General features: G+C 49.4%; 1 protein-coding gene across 2 annotated transcripts in view; it reads right to left on the bottom strand.

Moving 5' to 3' along the window:
• LOC127592643 (prospero homeobox protein 1-like) overlaps positions 1 to 19,650 on the bottom strand; it is a 37,164-nt gene that overhangs the window by 16,142 nt on the left and 1,372 nt on the right. For both annotated transcript variants that reach the window (XM_052053571.1, XM_052053572.1), the window contains exons 2-4: positions 16,500 to 18,584; positions 12,162 to 12,269; positions 2,969 to 3,163 (exon numbers count right to left, since the gene is read on the bottom strand). In XM_052053571.1, coding sequence (XP_051909531.1) covers positions 2,969 to 3,163; positions 12,162 to 12,269; positions 16,500 to 18,512 — 2,316 coding nt within the window. In that variant the 5' untranslated portion in view covers positions 18,513 to 18,584. The remainder of the gene's footprint in view (positions 1 to 2,968; positions 3,164 to 12,161; positions 12,270 to 16,499; positions 18,585 to 19,650) is intronic.

The following is a 19,650-nucleotide window of genomic DNA, read 5'->3' on the forward strand; positions in this document are numbered from 1 at the left end:
TGAGAAAGCGGAGAAGAAAGGCAAGAAGAGAGGCGCGGCAGAGTTGGGGCGGGGGGTGGAGGAGAAAAGAGGGGAAAGTAGGTAATTAATGGCAAAGTCTTTTAATTACCGTCCAGTGTTCATTGTGCCAGAAGGAATGTGACAATTATGCCATTAAAACTTTCCTAATAGGAGGAGAAGGCGAGGCAGGGGGAAGACATGCGAGAGGAGGATGAAAGAATGAAAGGAGAGCGGCGACGCACGGACGGAAGGAAGGAAGGGAGAGAGAGAGAGAGAGAAAGAGAAGGGATATTGGGCGAGCGAGGGAGCGATATGAAAGGAAAAGAGGAAACAATTGCCACAAAAGAGGAGCTGGGAGGGAAGATGGGGGGAGCGTATGAGGCCAACACAGTGACAGCGCAGATTAGCATCAAACAAGAAAGGCCACGGACGAGTGTGTGTGCGCACGAGTGTGTCGCTGAAACAGAGGACATATTCATTCCAAAGACGCCACCAAGGTGGATGGAACTTTGATGATGCGGAATCGAGCGAACGGAAACTTCGGTGTGTGTGTGTGTGTGTGTGTGTGTGTGTGTGCGGCGAATGTGCGTAGGCTCCTGTTTCAAGTGGTGGCGGAGGCAGGTAGGGGAGGAAAAGGAGGAGGAGGAGGAGGAGGAAGAGGAGAAAGGGGAGAGATTCACAGAAAAAAAACAGGCCTTGGGGGCATCCTGATCCACACATGCAGTCATCTCAACCATCTCCACGTTTTCCTCTATGACTCACACACACACACACACACACACACAACACACTTAAGACGGAACAATCGGAACAAAACTTGCACATACACAACACACACGTGAGTCCCACACAAAAGCCCACGCTCACACACTTGTGGTCGCACACACACACACACACACACACATACACACGCACGCAAACAACGCCCACGCGCACAAACAAAAGCCCCACGCAAACATTGTGAGTCTCTTCTGCGCTGTTGGAATTTGCATGGCTGGGCATTTTTGCCCCCCCCTCCCCCCCACCTCACATTGGCCCCTAATCAGCTCCTGTATCTCTCACACACCTGCCCGCCTGCGTTTTAAAAAAGCCTTAATATGCAAAACACCCCCCCCCCACACACACACACACACCTCAAACGCCCCAATACAAGCCTTGCACCCCCCCCCACCCCCACCCTTACACAAACAACACTCCAAAGACTTATTCACCTGTCCTCACCTCTTCTTGCAAATATTCACGTTTATGTATGCAAATAGTAAAAAAAAAAAAAAAAAAAAAAGCCGTTCCCCTTCAGCCGGTTTTCAAGCCGTACAGTGCCGGATGCCTTAAGAGTGACGAGGGGGGGGGGGGGGGGGTCAGGAAGCCGCAAGTCAACACACTTTGAAATTGTCCAAAGACAGCCAGCAGATCGACCTCATTGATGCCGCCGTGACTTCGTCGAAAGATGCCGATTTGTTATTTGTGACAAAATGGACGGATTGGCGTAGTCACGCACACGACCCGCTTTGGTAATTTCCGAACACCGACTGGCGCAAAATGGGGTGGCCGGTTTGATTGTTAGAGAACGCTGACGGGGTCTTAAGGAATAGTCATAATGGCAAAAGTTTGCCGTTCGTTTCAAAGGTGGTCCATGAAAAGTCGGGGGGGGGGGGGGGGCTTTTGGTGTGTTCATGAAATGATCCTTGGCGCTCGAGTTATTCTCTGAATTCTTCGCTAATTTCCAATAGACTTATTGAGACATCATATCCAAGTGTTTCTGCCAGCCCCCCAACCCCCCCGCCCCCAAGCCTTTCAAATGCCTCCCTTTGGAGGACAGAAGATGGATGCAGGAAAGTGGAGTGTGTGTGTGTCTGTGTGCGTGGCCCCAGTGGACAAATAATGCAAACAGAGAAACAGACGGGCAGGGAGGGGGGTGGGGGGGGTGCAAAAAAGGAAAAAAAAATAAAGTGGGAGTGAAGCACTTCAAGTGTGAGCTCTGCAAAACTCCCACTGCTCGCAAGGGCACTTCTATCCAGTACGTCATCTCTCTCTTTACTCCCCCCCCCCCAAAAAAAACCCACCTCCACTCTCCCCTGACTCCCTCCCTCCCTCCCCTCAATGCTCTTTTGTCTCTCCGCTCTCACCCTCCATCCCCTATCTATCCATCTCCTGCTTTCCCCTTCTCCCCCCTTTCTCTCTTCCTCGTGCGAAAACAGTAGGACGCTTAACCTTGATAACAGTGAAACCCCCACAACCCCCACCCCTCCTACCTCACATCTGCGCCCCCCCCCAAAGTGACACAGACACGCGGGACGGAAAAAAATGCTTTGCCAGCATGCTCGGTCCGGTCCAAGGGATGGCTGTACCCTTCGAGGTGAACAGGACACTGCTGGGAAATGCGGCAATAACAAAACGCTCACACGGGGCACTCAGAGAACGGCGAGTGGCTGTAACGAATACACGTGCGAACCTTCTTGACGTTCCGCCCACACCGAGAAGGGGAAACGGTGAGCTAAGGTGGCTTTAAAAAAAAAAAGGAGAAGCGCATGTCGTAAAAATCCCACCAAAAGGTGAAGTTACCCATCGAGGGCTTCCAGTAAAAACTGGAAGACGCATGAAACACGCGACGGCAAAATGAACAACGGGGAAGTAGCGAGCGTCTCCCAACGCACGAAGGCCACGAAACAAAAGATGGGGAAGAAGGGGCGCGACAAATCAAGTCACTCGATTTTTCTTCCGCTTTTTGCCCTTTTGAGTTCCAAAAAACAGCATCACTTAGCCAACCAGAAAGCCGAAAGCACAACGGCAAGCGACTTCGCACGTTTCCCGACCTCAAAATGGTGAAAGATAAACGTTGATTTACGAGACGTCATTCCACTGAATGAAATCGACTCACTGTATTGAAAATGTTGTCGAATAATTCATTGAAGCCCTTTTTTCTTCTAAAACGACATCATTTGGATTTTTGTTGGCGCCTGCCGCTTACCTCAAAGTCATTGGCCTTGTTGTAGTGCATGTTGAGGGCTCGGAAGAGCTCGCAGTCGCGGCTCACGCTCAGGTCCTCCACGCCGGCGGCGCCGTCGTTGATGGCCTGCCGGGCGAATTTCTCCATCTGGATGTAGTAGAACTCCCGGAAGTTGCTGAACCACTTGATGAGCTGCGAGGTGATGCAGCGGTTAAACTGCAAGAGAAAAAGGACCGGGGAACAGTTAGAATTATTTTGTACTTTGGTTCATGGGAGCCTTGACATCACACCACCAAAATATCGTTTCTCTTCTGGGTGTGGTACATCTCGAACAAACTTTGGACTTAGTCCAACAGCCGGCATTTAAATTTCACCCCAGAACTAGGAACTTTCGGGAAGACTCTCGTTCTCTTGTGTTCTGCTGAAATTTCTCAGCGTGGAAAGAACAGTTTTTGGAAAGGCTGAAAGGAGACTTTTCTTGGGATTCCCATATTTTCCGCACTATAAGGTGCACCGAAAAGCATTCAGTTTTATCAAAAGCCGACAGCGCGCCTTATATTCCGATGCACTTATATACGGATCAATATTCCGATTTCTTGGACGTAGTTTTTTTAAATGTTCCGTCAAGCCCTTTGTTGCAGCTGCGGCGGTTGTGAAAGCGCCACATAAATAAAGCGGTATTTTATTGTATTCCCGTTAGCGTAGCTCCAGCTAGTGGATGCGTAACGCAACCTCCGTCACTATTGTAACTTCTATTCTATGCGCCTTATAATGCGGTGCGCCCTATATATGAAAACTGTTTCAAAATACGCCGTGCATTGACGGTGCGCCTTATAAGCCAAAGTGCCTTATAGTGCGGAAAATACGGTCATACTTTTTAGAGGTCTGTGTTCTGGAGTGCAAGACTCATTGCAACCTTTTAATTCCTGAAACAACCAAAACCAAGAACTTAACATTTCTCGAATTAAAGTTTGAAATGTGCCTTTAAATCCCTCCGAATGTGAATCCATTATTTTGCCAAGACATTTTGTATACTTGGTATGCTCCTCACTTTGTTGATAAGATTCCCAAAAGTCAACGTTTGAGATGTCCAGGAAGATGTGGGTTAGATTTTGCAGTGCTGTACTGATTGAATTTATAATTACGAAAAAAGAAATGTCGTTGAACTTGAGGCGGAAACGCTGCTTTAGTCATCTTAGACATCTTGACAATGAGTGTGCTTCCGGCTCTGAACTTCTTGTACAGCTAATAGCTCCGTGGGAATAGTATGGGAAAAAAAATCTCTGATCTCGATCCCAACATGATGCTTTGGGGTACACAAAGATTTCAAATTCTTCAGTCAAAAGTATTCCCAGAACATCTAGTAACATCTTTGGTCCGTGTTATCCTGACTGTAATGGAGTTTCTGCAGCTTACGTGGAGGTCCGTCATGTCTCAGACTTATAAAGTCGTCGGATTTGGAAGTAAGAAGACAAGACGTGGGGATAAAAGCATTCCCCCCCCAACCCCCCTGTCAGGGGAGTCGAGATGTGAGGTGTGAAAAAGAAAAGAGAAAAATTGCCGGGCGATAATAGAGACATTAAGTAAGACAAGCGAGACAAGAGAGATAGTGTGTAAGTGAGAGTGTGTTCATCTTTCCCGCTGGGAGCCGACCCCCCCACCCCCCACCCCTCCTGCCCCCTATCATAACCCAAAGAGTGGAGGGGAGAGGTGAATGGAGGGTGCCGAAGCGGCGGCGGGGTTTGGTCCGCAAACGTATAATTGAGCAGAAAAACGATTAAGTCATCATCTGAAGCGCCCCCTGCCCGCGGGGGGCTCAAACAAGTACTTAACCCCGTTCACCAATTACACCCTGATTCTCCTCCCCTCTCCGCACCACCCGGTCAGGAAAGAAAGAAGAAGAAAAAGAGCAGGGGGTGGGTTGGTGGGGGTGGGGGCAAGCGGGCGAGAGAAAAGGGGCCGGGACGATAAGCTGTAGCGAAGACTGTGGCTATCTGATCTGTGCCGCTCGGCTGGATTCAATAGGGCCAAGTAAACCTATTAAGAGCCTCAGCGGGTCCCCGGGTCTTTTTTTTTCCGCCTGTGAAAACACACGGTCTAAACAAGCCAGACGCTAGATAAGGACTCCAGGCACACTAACATGGTCCGAACCCTTAAAGCGCTGCCATTTTTGTCCGCTAAAAGCCAGTGGTGGGATGAAATTGTCACAAGTGTTCTCTTTTTAGGGGCCGTAAGATACGAAAGACTCGGCTGAGAGTTCTTTAATTCATTCACTCCCAAAGACGTTTTTAAACGTCTTTTCAGACTTGGTCTAGAATTGGCTGGTACTGAATGAGTTCATATTTGATCTGTCCACGGTCTGATTTGATTGACGTTAGGCTCATTCCGATCTAACCCGCAGAGGGCAAGCTTCGCCGCCAACGCGGGCGCCACCACATCCCATTTTGCAGTTGCTCCATAATAGGAAAGAAGATTTGGGCTCAGGGTGGAAAGCCAACCCAAGTGTTGATCGACGGAGTTGTGTTTTGCATACGAGTGTGTATACGTTATTCTGTGTACCATGTAGTAACTATAAGTATTAGCAACGCTGTTTATAGCCACTCCTAGCCAAAGATTACTGTCAAAATAGACCTAAAGAGTCAGATTTACACTTTGTGTATTTCAAGTAACCACATCGACTCCTCTACCTGAATGCTATCATCCGCTAGGGAACTCCACAAGCACTCCGGCTAACAATTAGCAATGATTTTAACCCTTTTAAACAGCGGTTGTCATGTGTAGACAGACCATATGATCCTCACAGGTAGCAAACGTCCGCCACTGCCAAAAAAAAACAAAAAAAAAAACCCTTGTAAGCATCATCTGCTCGCCTTACCGCCCCTCTGTGCTCTTTTTGCGGTGCTGCAAGAAGAAGAATGAATCGGGGGCGTAGGGGAATGGGGTGGGGGCCTGGTGTGGAGGGGGGGGGCAAAAACGCTGAACGAAGTGCTGGCTGGGGAGGCCGAGTGGTTTTGACATGGAGATTAGGGCCGTGGCTATTGTTCGCCGACACGCAGACGCACACACGAACATGCACACGCTCCTCATGATATCGCGATTCTGTAAAAGGGCGGGGGCGGGAAGACGAAGAAGTCGGGAAAGGCTGGAATTATCACAGCCGAAGAAGTCCGCTTGACATTGTTTTGGGGTTTCAGGTGGGTGCGTATGAGTTGGGAGGTGCTGGAGGGGGACTGTCCTAAAGTGCACGGTGAGCATAAACTGGGAAATGAGGTGGGGGGGTGGGGGGGGGGGGGAGATGGAGCGGCGGGACTGGTGCAGGTCAGCGCTGTCGGACAATGCCGTTGGGATGGAGATGGGGAAGGGGCTCAGAGGGGGGGGCCGCGGGCGGGCGGCGGCGGCTGTGGTGGCGCGGGGTCGGAACGTGAGCAGTCAGCAGGCTGGGGTCGTGACATGGACGCGTCAAACAAACAAACCACTGACACTTCCAAATATTTGCTGGGCTGGAAGGGGCTGCTTCAATGCACACAATAGCCTCGTTTTCTACCAAGCAGCTCCACATTTGTGAAGGGTACCAACATCCATACCGCACCACCGTGCCGTGAGGGACCAACTGCACTGTAGGGCTGCCCCCCCCAACCCATTTTTTGTGATGGGACCAATTTCACCTGAAGCAAGACTTCAATGCGGTGGCATCCAAACTGATAACTGGTTTAAAAATATATATATATAACGCTGTCTGAATATATTGTCGTTGGTGGTGGTAGTCGTTCTTTGCATAGGATAAAGAATACATGACCGAGTATTTTTAAAAGGTCTGTCTACATTCTTGTTCAGTATGCGTTCTAACTACTGAAGCTGTTTAGCTTCAGAAGCTACAGTCAAATCTATTTAGTATTAGCATTAAGCTAACAGACCGAAAGATAAATCTAAATTATTGTTGTGTTTAAAAAAAATGTCTCTAAAAAGAATATAAGCTGTACCTATTTCAACGTTTTTGTGGCACCCTTAACATTGAGAGAATTTTAAAAAAATTAACCAACATTTAAACAATACATCGATTACTTCCATTACTTCGTGTGGTAAACTTGGACCTCTGAGGTTCATCATCCAATCTTGGACACATCAGATTTAGCATTCCTGACTCTACCGCGGCGAGCGTTCACCATTTATCCCGTAAACCTTCCCGGAAGGTTCTTCTTCTATGCAGCGCGCGACATTAGTGAATTACTGCCCGGCAAGAGGTTTTCGAAGCCACGCGCTTTTGAAAATTGGAGTTGGGGAAAACGGCAGCCATCGCTCACAGCGGAGACCTTTGGTGTCAGCACGAGGCAGCCGAGTGACGGATCGACGTGTCGTTTTATTACGGAGACAGCTCAGGAGGAAATGGAACTACCGCCTCTACCCCCCCCCCCCCCATACAAAGCACCCGACATAAAATTATAGATCGAAGTCCTACTTTTGCTTGATCCGCATATGTTTCGCTCAACGTGTCCTTTCACTCAAGTTTGGCAAAGTCCCCCTTTGCAGCATTGGGCAGTTTCGGTTCATTAAGTTGCTGGTGGGAGGATGGAGGAGACTCCCAACCTAGGCCCCCCACCCCTGCTCGCCTTCCTATCCCAATAGCAGCTGAGGACATGAGTGTTGGATGTAAAAGGAGGAACTGGGCTCAAAGGACCACATCACCGCGGCTTCTTAATCAGACTTGGCAGGGGTCAGCCAGCACTCACATGAGATGCAACGTATATATGTGTGTGTGTGTGTGTGTGTGTGTCTGCGCGCATGTGCGCGTGCATGCGTGGCGAGCTAAGAGGCAGATGAGAGAGGGACAGCGAGAGTGTGTTTCTCACACTAACACTCAAGAGCCTGTGAAAGGTCACCTCTTAATGCTAACAGCGGCAGATAGAAGGTGGCTCGCAAACACGCGCGCACACGCACACACACAGAGCGTCTAGAATAGAACACACTCCAACAGAATATTCACTTCCAACTGTCCAACAATCCGTTTTCAATACTGCTTGTCCTCATTGGGCTGGGGGGTTAAGCATAGGCTATCCCTGATGACTTTGGGTGATAGACGGGTTACACCCTGGACTGGTCGCAGAGCACATCGAGACAAACAAAACATTCAGGCTCTCATTCACACGGATGGACGGTTTAAAGAACGTATGTCAAAAAAATTTTCCACAGCGGCCCACGTAAAATTCTGTACGCTGTAGGTCACCGCAATGCAGTTCAACTTGTTGAAATGACTAAAAGTGTTTTAATGTCAGTTTAGTCAAACCAAAAAGTTGTAGTCTTGATGTGATGTGTGGAAAAAAAAGTCCAATAATTTGTAACATTGAACGTAACAGGTGAAATGCTTTGGTCTTTTTTTTAAACATTAAAAACATTCAACGTGTGGTTTCTCTTATCATTTCCCTTTTTTTTTAGTTGGATTTTTAATTTGAAAAAGAAGCGGTTCGGAAAAATGATTGGATGCAAATAGTCGTGTGTTTTAACATGTTAGCTTTTTTTTTCTTGTTAGCTTTTGGTGCGGGCCATGTTGTGATTAAAATATAGAATTGGATTTATTTATATATTTATTTGGGGGGGGGGTGGCTCACATTATAATATGCGGTTGGCCAATTAAAAAAAAAAAGCCCACCATACCAAATCTTGACCACTACTGATTTAGTTTTCAAGCATTTGAAAGGAAAAGCCAAGTTCAACATTTTCCTTGACGATATGCCCCACTGATCTAAATATAATCTTCTAAATAATATTGACCTTCTTGAAAATATGAATTCCAAAAATGTTAAAAACGCCCTTTTTTTTAAATCAATTTCAGGAGATGTCCACTTTGCCACTTTCTCCAGACTGCAAACGACATCGTAGTGCCGAAACGGCTCAGCCGCATGACCAAACCCCGAAATCAGGTAAGCGCCGATTACCCGTGACACGCAAATCTTAAACTACACCACAGAGAAGCATACTAAATAAATACAACTACAATTTAAAAAAACTTTTAAAAAAACACAAAGTTCTAACCACTCACTTTTTGAATATTTATAACTGAAAAATAACAAATAAGTACGTTTAAGATGAGAAAATGACTTGCTAGTCAAGTCCAGCAAATGTCAGATCTGTTCACATATTTTGTCAAATAATTTGCTACAAAGTGACTTTAGCTTTGACCGATGTTATTTCTTAAAGTGACCTTAGCTTTGATCTTAGCTTATATTTCTTGTCAAGATACTTTTACTCGTGTATCAGTCGGTGGAAGCTAGCTCGAGCTGAGGTTTGAACCCCAAACCTACAGAACTGGATGGCAAACGCGCTAACCGGCCCATGCTGCCCATTACTAACTAGGTTCCCCAAAATGTTGTCTTTTTGGATTCCCATGGAGCCAAATGTTGAACATTCAATTGATGGAAGCGCGTCTTTGGTCGCCTGGTCCGTCCGACAATGGGCTGGAAAGCACACAGATGACCTCAGCATGCTAAGCTAACGTCGAGAACAAGCAGCAGAGGAAAGCAGAAAGACACAGAAGCCTGTCTGGGCCTCGCTCTCGCCCTCGCTCTCTCTCTCGTAAGCCCCTTCGCAGTCATCGGGGCTTTCTAACGTTTCCTGTTTTCGAAGGGGTGAATTGTGGGAGATAATCTCCGGCTGCCGATTGGCTGACTGCACACAAAAAAAAAGCAGCACTGGAAAGCAGCCTTTTGTTAGCGGCGGTGACTCAAATCCAGCCGCTGGCTTTTCTTTCTTTCTTTTCTTTCTCGTTGGCCCCAACGAGGTGCATAGAGTGTGCTTCATCATCAGAAAAAAAAAGAAGGTAAACAGGAGTAGTGACCTATGAAAAAGGGGTAACCCTCCTGAACCGTGTCGGCCTGAGACAAAAATGACCGTCGCGATTTAGTTTAAAGAACCCCAGATGGCAATCCTAAACGATTAATTCATAAATTGTGGGCAGCGTGTAGGTTTGAGGTTTGATTTGTGGCTCTGAGATTTTTTTTTCCCTGCTATTCTGGCAGTCCACGGTTTTACAACGGTCCTGACATAAAGGTGTTTTGCGATAATGAACAGTGAGCAATGAGCTAGTTTGCGCAGCAGCGTCAGAATCTGTGTCGATCAGTGAAACGTTCGTTCGGGGCCTGATTTTATTTTTTATTCAGAATTTGAATGCAGAACCACCCCCCCTCCCCCTGAATGTACAGATAGTATTCGACGTATCGACATGTGTCTTGAAGAGGGCGGGGTTAGCCATGACTTGTGACGTTAGCAAGTTAGCAAGTCTGCGTGTGAATGAGTTTTTGCGTGTGAATGTGTTTGATCCTAAGACGCTGAAAAGCGCATCAATCTATGGTAAAAATTCATATTAAAAAAAAAAAAAAGACTTTGCTCCGGCACAAATGATTGACCCGGGGGGGGGGGCGAAGGTCATAAATGATTTTTCTTAGACATTTAAAATGTGAGCTCATTTGACTGAACTTGATGACGCAACGACGTCACGTTAATTATTACTTCAGTCACAGGTGTCAAACACAAGGCCCCGGGGGCCAGATCTGGCCTGCCGCGTTATTTGATGTGGCCCGCGAAAGAAAATGGTGTGTGTCAACTTGCTAAAATCTGTCCCGAAAAGTCACAAATTGTCACTTGTAATAAAAATACCGTTGATATTTTGCAATCATTTTGTGACCCCCTTTACACACACTCGAATTGAAATAAAACAGCAAAAATGAGTTTGACATCCTTGACTTAAGTGAATCAAGAATCAAATGACAGTTCGCGTATCTTTATCTAATCTGTTCCTTCATCCGGTGCAATTAATCACCGCACATTAACTCGCACCGGCCAATCAAAATGCAAAGTATTCAAGCGAGTGGGGATGATCTTCGAGTCCAAACAATGGCCTTTTGACACATCTGTCAAAACATTGCGAAATGTAGCCAAAGTCGAAAGTCAGGATCATACGCAAAGTGGGGGTGGGGGTGGGGGGGGATTAATAGTGAGGGGATGGGGGGGAGGAACAGCGTCCCGCGGTGGTCCGGACAGCCCCACTTCCCACGTTCATTAGGTCCTCGACTGATTAACGGAGACCTTATTAGCTTGAAAGACCGTGTTGTCTGAGAACAGCGATGTGTAGGAAGCCCACGCCGGCGGAATCTTCTTCGATAGTCCGTCTAATTCCCATACATGTCGACAAACTTGAGGCTCGGGCTGCATTGTCTCGAATGCAAAACAAAAACAAACCAAAATGGCTCATAATCCTCTTAACGATCTTGACCTTGTTTCCTTGTCTGATGATGAGGTCGCCTGTGATCCTAGCACCACTCCCCCCCTCCCTCCTCCTCCTCGGCAGCCATTAAGTCACTCAAACAAAAACGCTTTGAATCTTTCAAAATAATACATGTCGCCACCCCCCCACCCCCCACTGTCCTTTTCAATCTCGAAGTCGGGCGGAATTTTTTTGTTTTTCTTTTGTTTTTTTTGTTTTTTCCTTCCAAGCGCCATTGGCGGCTGCCAAAATGCACTTCGCCAAACGCGCGCCCCCTTTTCAGCACCGAGCGCCGATGCGCTGAGTGAAAGTCGCATGACCCCCGCAAAATCGCGGCCGGTTCGCAGCGGCATCCAAGAGGGAGGCAGCTGAGAGAGGGGAAAAGGGGAACCTTTATCTTCTGATTTGAATAAGATGGCCTGGATCTGTCACAGTGTTTACCCCTCCGTATGGTCAGAGAGGGACACACACACACACACACACACAGCTATTGTGTTGTGCTTGTTTTTTGCAGTCCAGCTTAAAAATTGAGCTTTGTTTTCTTCATTAAACTCCCAGTTGGGCTCCTCCTTGCCGTGTATGCCAAACAGACCCCCCCCCCCAAACCTCCGCCCCATTTTCCCTACACCTGCTTGGATCGCCACTTATCTATGAACCCCTATCGTCACCATCGCTCCCTTTCGCAGCCAGCTTTGGACTACGACGAAGCTCCCGATGCTGTGGAAAACACATCCGACTTCCTCATCTTTCTTCTTTTGCATAAAACCACAAGTTAGGGGTAGGGAAGGGCCTCATTTGTGACAGGGACACATTGTTCATTTTAACCGAAGCTCGCACATCGTCACGAATACAACTTCCCCATTTTTAAAGCAGGTGTCTTTGAAAGGAGAAGGAAAAAAAATTGTCTTCGAACCATTTTAAAAATCGCAATGGAGGATCAATCGAGCGCAGTGGACTCACCTTGACGTCGGAGAAGAACATCTTGAGCATGTTGGAACTCGGGTAGCGGGTGTAGAAGAACATGAGCTTGGCCTTTTTCAGGTGATTGGGTGAGAGGCCCTCCTGGATCTGAAAACGGCGTCCGTTAAGGATCAAGATTTTTTCAGATGGAGCATTTAACTACGACCCACAAGTCCCTATCCTAACCCTACCGTACCCTGAACCCTATCCGCCCATCCAAACACTTACTTTAGTCCTAACACCAGTCCCTAACATTGAAAGACTGACCCCCCCCCCCCCCTTTATTAAAAGGCATAGTATCAGTTACGGTTGTTCTTTCTGTATTTAACACAAAAACAAGACACACTACATTAATGGACGTAGGCGTGGTAAAACGTACGCTAGCTTAAACACTACGTTAGCATGCTCGCTAGCGTATGTTGTTTGTTTGTTTTTTTTGAAAGGCAGCGGGAGCAAAACTGAGTTTGGTTGTACTTTGGTGAAGTATTTAACAATGTAGTCGCATTATTTTTTGGATCAATCCTCACAATCAAATCCATTAAAAATTCTAATCTTCTAGATCCGAAATGAACAGCCGGGTAAATTCGCAATCAACCACGCCAGGTTCCGTCGCGTCATTGTCAGTCTCGTTGCCGTGTGGCTCCTCAGAAATTTCACCGGGATGTCGAAACGTGGGCAGCACCCCGTTCGTGGTGTACTTGTTGGTCGGCAAACTTTTTGTTGTTATTCAAAATGCTAAAATTGCTTGTCCGTCATCACTTGTCGTAGCCCAACCGGGTACGTTTGGAAAGTGATGTGTTGAGAGAACAGTTTCATTGAAGGTTGGCTATCGTTGAGAGGCTCGCTCAAGACGACGCCGCGGCAACCTTAAAATTTGCTTGCAATTAGCATCGTCCGTATCGGGCCCGACGCTGTCACGGCTAATAAAACGCCGTCCGGCCCTACAGCTGATGCTTTTTTTTCCCTTTACATACGGAGACTCATTTCACAGTCAAAGCGAGCGAGCGCCTTTTGCCTTCTCCCCTGTGCTAACCTCCACCCGAAAAGAGGAAGAAGGGCTGCCCGGGAGGATCCTATTTGCATATCACAGACAAAGACAGCAGTTAACGCCAGCGATGGGCAAGAAAGGCCTAATGGCTTGGCGACAACCCGCGCCAAGTCTGAATATGATGGTCGGATGTTGGCCGTCTTAACCGGCGGACAAACAAGATTCGAGCGGATAGCCCGCAACCCCATCAAAAAAGCCTGGGTACCCCTCAAGTGGATCAGCCTCAGCCATGGGGTCTAGCTCGCGGACTGAGCGGGAAAGAGAGGATGGAGATGGTTTTAGTGGGTGTTCATGTTGAGACATAGTCCGGTTCCAATCTACAATTACATCCTTTCTCCTCCTCCCTCTACTCCACCCCTCACACGCAACCTCTATGCCTCTGCCAAAGCCTTGGAAGAGCAGAAAGAAGGCGGAGGAGAAGGAGAAGAGGGCCGCCGATGCTTTGGACCGAGCTAAACATGGGCGGGGAAGGGGGGGGGGGGCTGAAACACATCTGCGCCACAGAGCGTCCCAAGCCATTTCCATGGCGAATTAACGTCCGTATAATGTGTCTGATCGCATCCGTCTGATGGATAAGGATGTGGAAAGAGGGGATCCGGATTGCCGTTTGAAGCGAAGGTTGTTTGCCAAACAAGAATCGTAAGCAAGAACCGGTTCCAGTCATAAGTTCTCATGAAGATTTACACCCTGGCGGCCAAAGTACACCGACGTGACATTATTTACGATCGGCGCGGGGTAGCCGGTGATTGTTAAAACCAGTCAAGTGTCCAGATGTGACAGTAACTATTGAGAGAGCGGGGATATAAGGGGGGGGGGGGCATCAGCTGCTACATTGGATTGCCCTTGGCCTTGGGGTGACACGGCAAAGCCGTGGCTCCTTAAAGCTCATTCACTCCCACAGACGTTTTTAAACGTCTTTTCAGACTTGGTCTAGAATTGGCTGGTAATGAATGAGTTAAAAGATCCGATCTACTTTGTCTAATTCGGTGAGGGAGAAGCATATAGGGAGCGAGGGTCTTGTAGGGGTGGGTGGAGGTGGGGTGGCGGTGGAGAGGGGTTGGGGGGGGGGGACACTGGCAGGCTGGTGTTACTCCATCAGGCCCGGCCAAAAGAGCAGCACTTCACTCCCCACACCGCGCCATCTGCTCCGAGTGGAGGGGATACAATGGATCCTCAGACACAGTGCCCGCAGCTCTTTTTCAAATCAGCCAAGGTGGGATGCTTCGCGGGGGGACATCCATCCGAATGCTTTCACCTCCAATTAGAATATCGTCTCGCCATCACCTTTTTAAATCTCTTCGCTTTTAAGTCAACACGCCGAGACGATACCGCCGCGGCCGTCGACAGTCGACCATTAAGAAAGCCTCGCGTCTCCCGATGAGACATTTTCGCGAATCTCCAATTCCCTCACAGCTTGCAAATGTAATTGTGATTGGACTTAAGGGGGCGGGGGTGGTGGCGTGCGGCGCTATTATTTTGTCATGATGGTGCGCTCGCACCAGCTGGCTTCCGCAGTTCGCCGGGACGCAAACCCGATTCAAGAAATCACCCCCCCCCCCCCCCCAAGCCCTCCACACCTCAATACTTCCCCATAGCCCAGAGTCATGAGAGCAAAATAGCCACTTGCCTCCCTAATTCCAGGTGTAGGGACAAGAATATTCAGAGTTGGAGCGTGGACAAACGAGCAAATAAGCGATCGCCGGGCCATCTGCTCGGCAACGGGCGCAGGACGGCGGTGAACTTGAACGTGCCTCACAAAAATATAATAAAAAATGTCCGACAAGCTGTCGCTGACCTCGGAGGCTCGGAAAGAAGTCGAAAGTGATTCGTAAATTGGGGACGAAACGATGAAGCGGGGATGTACAAAACTCAACGTCAAGTATGGCAACCAATAATTTAAAAAAAAATAAAAAGTGCAGTTTGCCCGGCCAGAATGTATAAAAGCAACCATGAAAAGCCCCAGCATGTGGCCTGCGTGCTTGTTGTTTGATTGTTTTCCACTTCCTTCCAGTTACTGTCCGTCTCTCTCTCTTTCTCGCTTTTCACCCCGCCATCGGGAGCCGGCAAAAGTAAAGGATTATGGATCCCTGGAAAAGCGTTCAGCCTTCGGTCAGAAGACAAGACAAGGCGAGGTAATGAAAGATAAACAGCCCGCTGCAAACACCTGTTAACGTCCGCTTCAAAAGAAAAGACGGGGGGAGGGGGGGGGATGCGTTTGCAGGGAGGGAAAACAAACAACACCGGGAAAAAAAAAAAAGTATTTGGCTGCCAAGCAACAGCCGAAGGGCCTCCCGGGCTGTTGACAGATCTTTATGAAATGAAGAAAAAGAGAAATGACAATGATGGTGGGCTTTTTTTTTTTTTTACAACAGCAATGGATGATAAGAGGGAGCGCAACGAGAGAAAAAAACAAAAAACAAAACAAAACGCAAGCAATCTTGAATACACATCTGGGCCGAGTCCTCGGGCGAACCTTCGGTGCCGTGCGCCGAAAACAAGGCCTCCCGTAGTCTTAAATAAACATGCGGGCAGGTAAACTAGAGGAGTGATTCATCAAGCACGGAATGAATTCGAATGACTTTCGAAGGATAACCGGGGGCATGAATCTAATTTTCATGATGGCGAAAGAGGGGGGTGAGGGCGGGGGGGGCAAGGGGGTATCCAGAAAAGAAAGTGGAGGGACTTTAAGCTATTAGCTTCCAGCCTTCAATATGAGCCTCCAGTAGTGAAAGGCGTCTTTATCCGTAGGGCACCGCTGGGGGTTAAACTATAAGCGAGGATGTATAACACTATTGTGTGCCAAGTTCCGAGATGCTATCTTCCTCCTTGTTCTTTCAAGACATTTATTTCTTTTATTTTTGGAACAAAAAAAAAGCAATCGGGGCGGAAAATGTCGCGGGGACCTAATCGAGTCTTGAGTAAGCGATATGCGATAAGAAAGCTTTTAAAAAGCCCCCCCCCCCCCCCCATCGCCGTGGAAGAAAAGCTCGCGAGAAGGTGCGCTTACAAAGCTAAAAATAAATACGACGCCGCTGCGAAGCGGCAGGACGAGTGATTCATCGACACTTTGGCCCGTTTTCTCGAAAAGAACTTGACGCTCGGAGCTCTGTGCGCACGCTCGGTGCTCTGTGCGCACACCCGTGATAGTGTCAGTCCAATTAAAAAAAATTTTTTTTTTAACTAATTGAATACCAGCCAATTTCTTGGTCCGGACTTGGTCCAATTCTGGACCAAGTCTGAAAAGACGTTTAAAAACGTCTTTGGGAGTGGAATGAGTTAAGAAAGGATACGTTGCTGCCCGAGTAAGGCGAGATGTCAGACATGTCCTGCAGGTCGCCACACTCGGATTTGATGAGCGACAAGGAGAGTCCCTCCGCCGTGCTGCCGGGGTGCGCCGGTGAACACGAACGATGGTGGTGGCCCAGGTGGTGACCGGATGCCATCTTGGTCCTCAGGCTTGTGGTCTCCCGGGACAGGTCCATGGAATCTGGCGAGGTGCGCTCCTTGCTCGGGTAGCCACCTGTGGGTGGGCCCAGGGGACTCTGGAAGGGGTAACCCATCAGAGGTAGGGGGAAGGGGTGCCTGAAGGAGGGTGGGCTGAACCCCATCGTGGCGGAGAGTGAGGAGGGGTGAAGAGACGGGTGGTGGTGACCGCCGTGGGCGCCCACGGCGGAGGGTTGGTGATGGTGGTGGTGATGCTCGCTCGGCGTCTTCCTGACAACTAACGGCAGGGCCTCGGTTTGGTCGTTGACCGCGCCCGGAATCCCCGGAATGCCGCCGAAGGAGTCGAGCGGATTTGGAATGATGACGTCGCCGAAGCACTGCAGCCTCTGGTTGGCGGTGTGGAAGTTGGGGTTGTCCCCGTTGACCGCGGTCGAGAACCTTTCGGGGGGTAAGGAAAGTGGGGGGAATGCCTGCTGGGGGGTGGGGCGTGGGGGTTTGGCAAACACCTTGACCACCGTGTCCACCACTTGCGTCATGGCCGAGTTGAGTTCCTGCTTGAGCGTTTCTGCCAGCTGTTTACCTTCGGCGTGCATGGAGGCGCTCAGGCTTCCCTGCCCTTTGCTCCGCCCATTTCCATCTCTCCTGGTTTTGTCCCCGTCCCTCAGTAGAGACTGGTCTTGAAGCAAGGCCCGCGCCCGATCCAGGAAATGACCCGGATCCAGGTCCGACATCTCATTGTCGGAGCGCAAGTCGTCGGCGCCCCGGTCGTCGGCGCCCCGGTCGTCGGCGCCGTGGTCGGACCTCACCGGGCTGTCCTCGGACAGGTTGCCGATGTCGTTGTGCAGGTCGTGATGCAGGTCGTTGTGCTCCGAGTCATCGGTGGAGTCGTAGATCTGGAAGAATTTCTCCTGGAGTTGGCGGAGCTGCTTCTGCATGTCCTCCAGCTGGAGCTTGAGCTGTCGCCGCTCCTCCCGCTTCTGCTCTTTCCTCTGACACACCAGCTGGGTGAAACTCTGTTGCTGCTGCTGCGGCAGACGCTGCTTGCGCTTATTCTCCCGGCTGCCGCCTCCGCACGCCTCGCCCGCTCGCGGGCTGCCGGGACCCTGGTGCTGGGACCGAGAGGGGGGCGGGCACTCCAGATCCATTTCCCGCTCGCCGTCCATATCGTGGTCGCGCTCGTGGCGATTCGACGGCGGCACCAGAACGCTGGGGGAGTGGCTCATGCCGCGAATGATGTTTTCCACGCGGGCTCGCTTGGCGCGCAGGTGCTCGTCGTTCAGACGCTCGATGTCGAACGCGGCCAGGCCGGGGGGCCGGCCGAAGGGCGACAGGCATTCCTGAGGCGTGCTTTCTTGCGAAGAGTTGCTGCAGGCGTCCTCTTGGGGAGCGTCTGAGCTCGTATTGGAGAGCCCTGAGCCGGGGAAGCCGTGGTCGCCTCTCTCCCCTCGATCCCCTCGTTCTGGCCCTCCGCCGTTTTTAGCCAAGTTGTTCTTGAGCAACTGCGAGATAATCGTGGTGCCGGGGAAGGGCATCATGGCGTCCTCGTACGAGTTGGCCCGCTTCAGCAGCTTCCGCAGCACGTTGGACTTTGACTCGCTGTCCCCGGCTGACACCGCGCCGGGCCCCCCGTGCGGCTGCACTACAGAGCACTCCATGGGGTCGGCGTCTGATCCGTGGTGAGAGTGAGCGCTCAGAGAGTTCATGGCACTAAAAATGGCTGCTTTGGCACGCGCAATGTTATCAGTGGTGGCTGTGGCTGCGGCAGAGGCGGCGCTGCCCACGGTCCTCTTCACACCGATGTCCACGCGTCTTCGCTTGGTCTGTCTGTTCAGGAGGGAGTCGCTGTCATGGTCCGGCATCACGGGCTGCTGCTATTGGGCCATATCCCGGCAAAAACCGCACGTGTCTCTGGGAGTATCGGCTCTGAGCACCTGCGGAGGGGACGGGATCAAATACACATAAATTAGCGTGACGGATGAGGAGGGGGCGGAAAAAAACAAATAGATTGATAGCACAAGAAGTTTGCAGCCTTACACGCTTGGGATACAAAGCGCATACGGACCGCAAGCGGCAAATGTTCCTCCCGGGACAATTTGACCACCTACGGAGGGGTTCTGGGAAACAGGCGTCAGAATTAGGCCTTCGCCTCGACATGACAGTGGCAAAGTCCTACATTTTTCTCCCCGTCCCGTCACACGCCGCGTGACACTGAACCAGTTCCCACGCAACACAAAGCAGCAGAAAATTATGATAATGACTTAAGCACTTGTCCTCATTTCCACGTTTGTGTCCTGTGTGTGTGTGTGTGTGTGAGAACACGGCCGCTATTAATTGGAAGGGGCACATTAAACGGGGTTAAGATGATCTGCGCCAGAGAACACGCTTGCTGATCATCCCGGTGACGGAAATATTCGCCTTACAAAACTCGTAGTGTCCCGTCCGTGTGGATCAATAAGCCCGCCACATCGGCTATAGGAAACAATGGCTTGGAGAAGAAAAGCAAAATAGGCCAATTGATTTTGGTGCCTGGGCGAGCTCACGGCACTTTGCTTTTTTTTGGGGGGGGGGGGGGGGGGGGTTGGTTGCCTTTTCATCTGGCAAAGGCGCTTAATTCTGCTCAACCGAATAGGTCACACCGGTCAAACTGCGACTTAAAGCGCTCTTTGAGAAAAAAAAAGCCCAGAAGCAGAAGTGTTCGCCGGTGTCAAGGTGATCAATCAAAAAATGGTTGAGTATTTTCAATACATTCAGAAAAATGCTAATAATTTTGTGGAACACGTTCCAGTTTACCGTCACGGTCGGTTGCCAATTTCAAATTTTGAAAATAAGAAGGTGAAAATTCCGACCTAGTTGAAGCACTCATTTGTAATTTCCAATGAAATGCCAAGATAACAAAACTCGAGTGATAAAGCAGTGAATTTTGCTCTTTTTCTAAATATATATATTTTAAAAACATACTTTCTGAAAAGCAGCATCATCTACTTTGATTTTGGGAGC

Source organism: Hippocampus zosterae, chromosome 19 (assembly GCF_025434085.1).
Source record: "Hippocampus zosterae strain Florida chromosome 19, ASM2543408v3, whole genome shotgun sequence".
Classification (NCBI taxonomy): domain Eukaryota; kingdom Metazoa; phylum Chordata; class Actinopteri; order Syngnathiformes; family Syngnathidae; genus Hippocampus; species Hippocampus zosterae.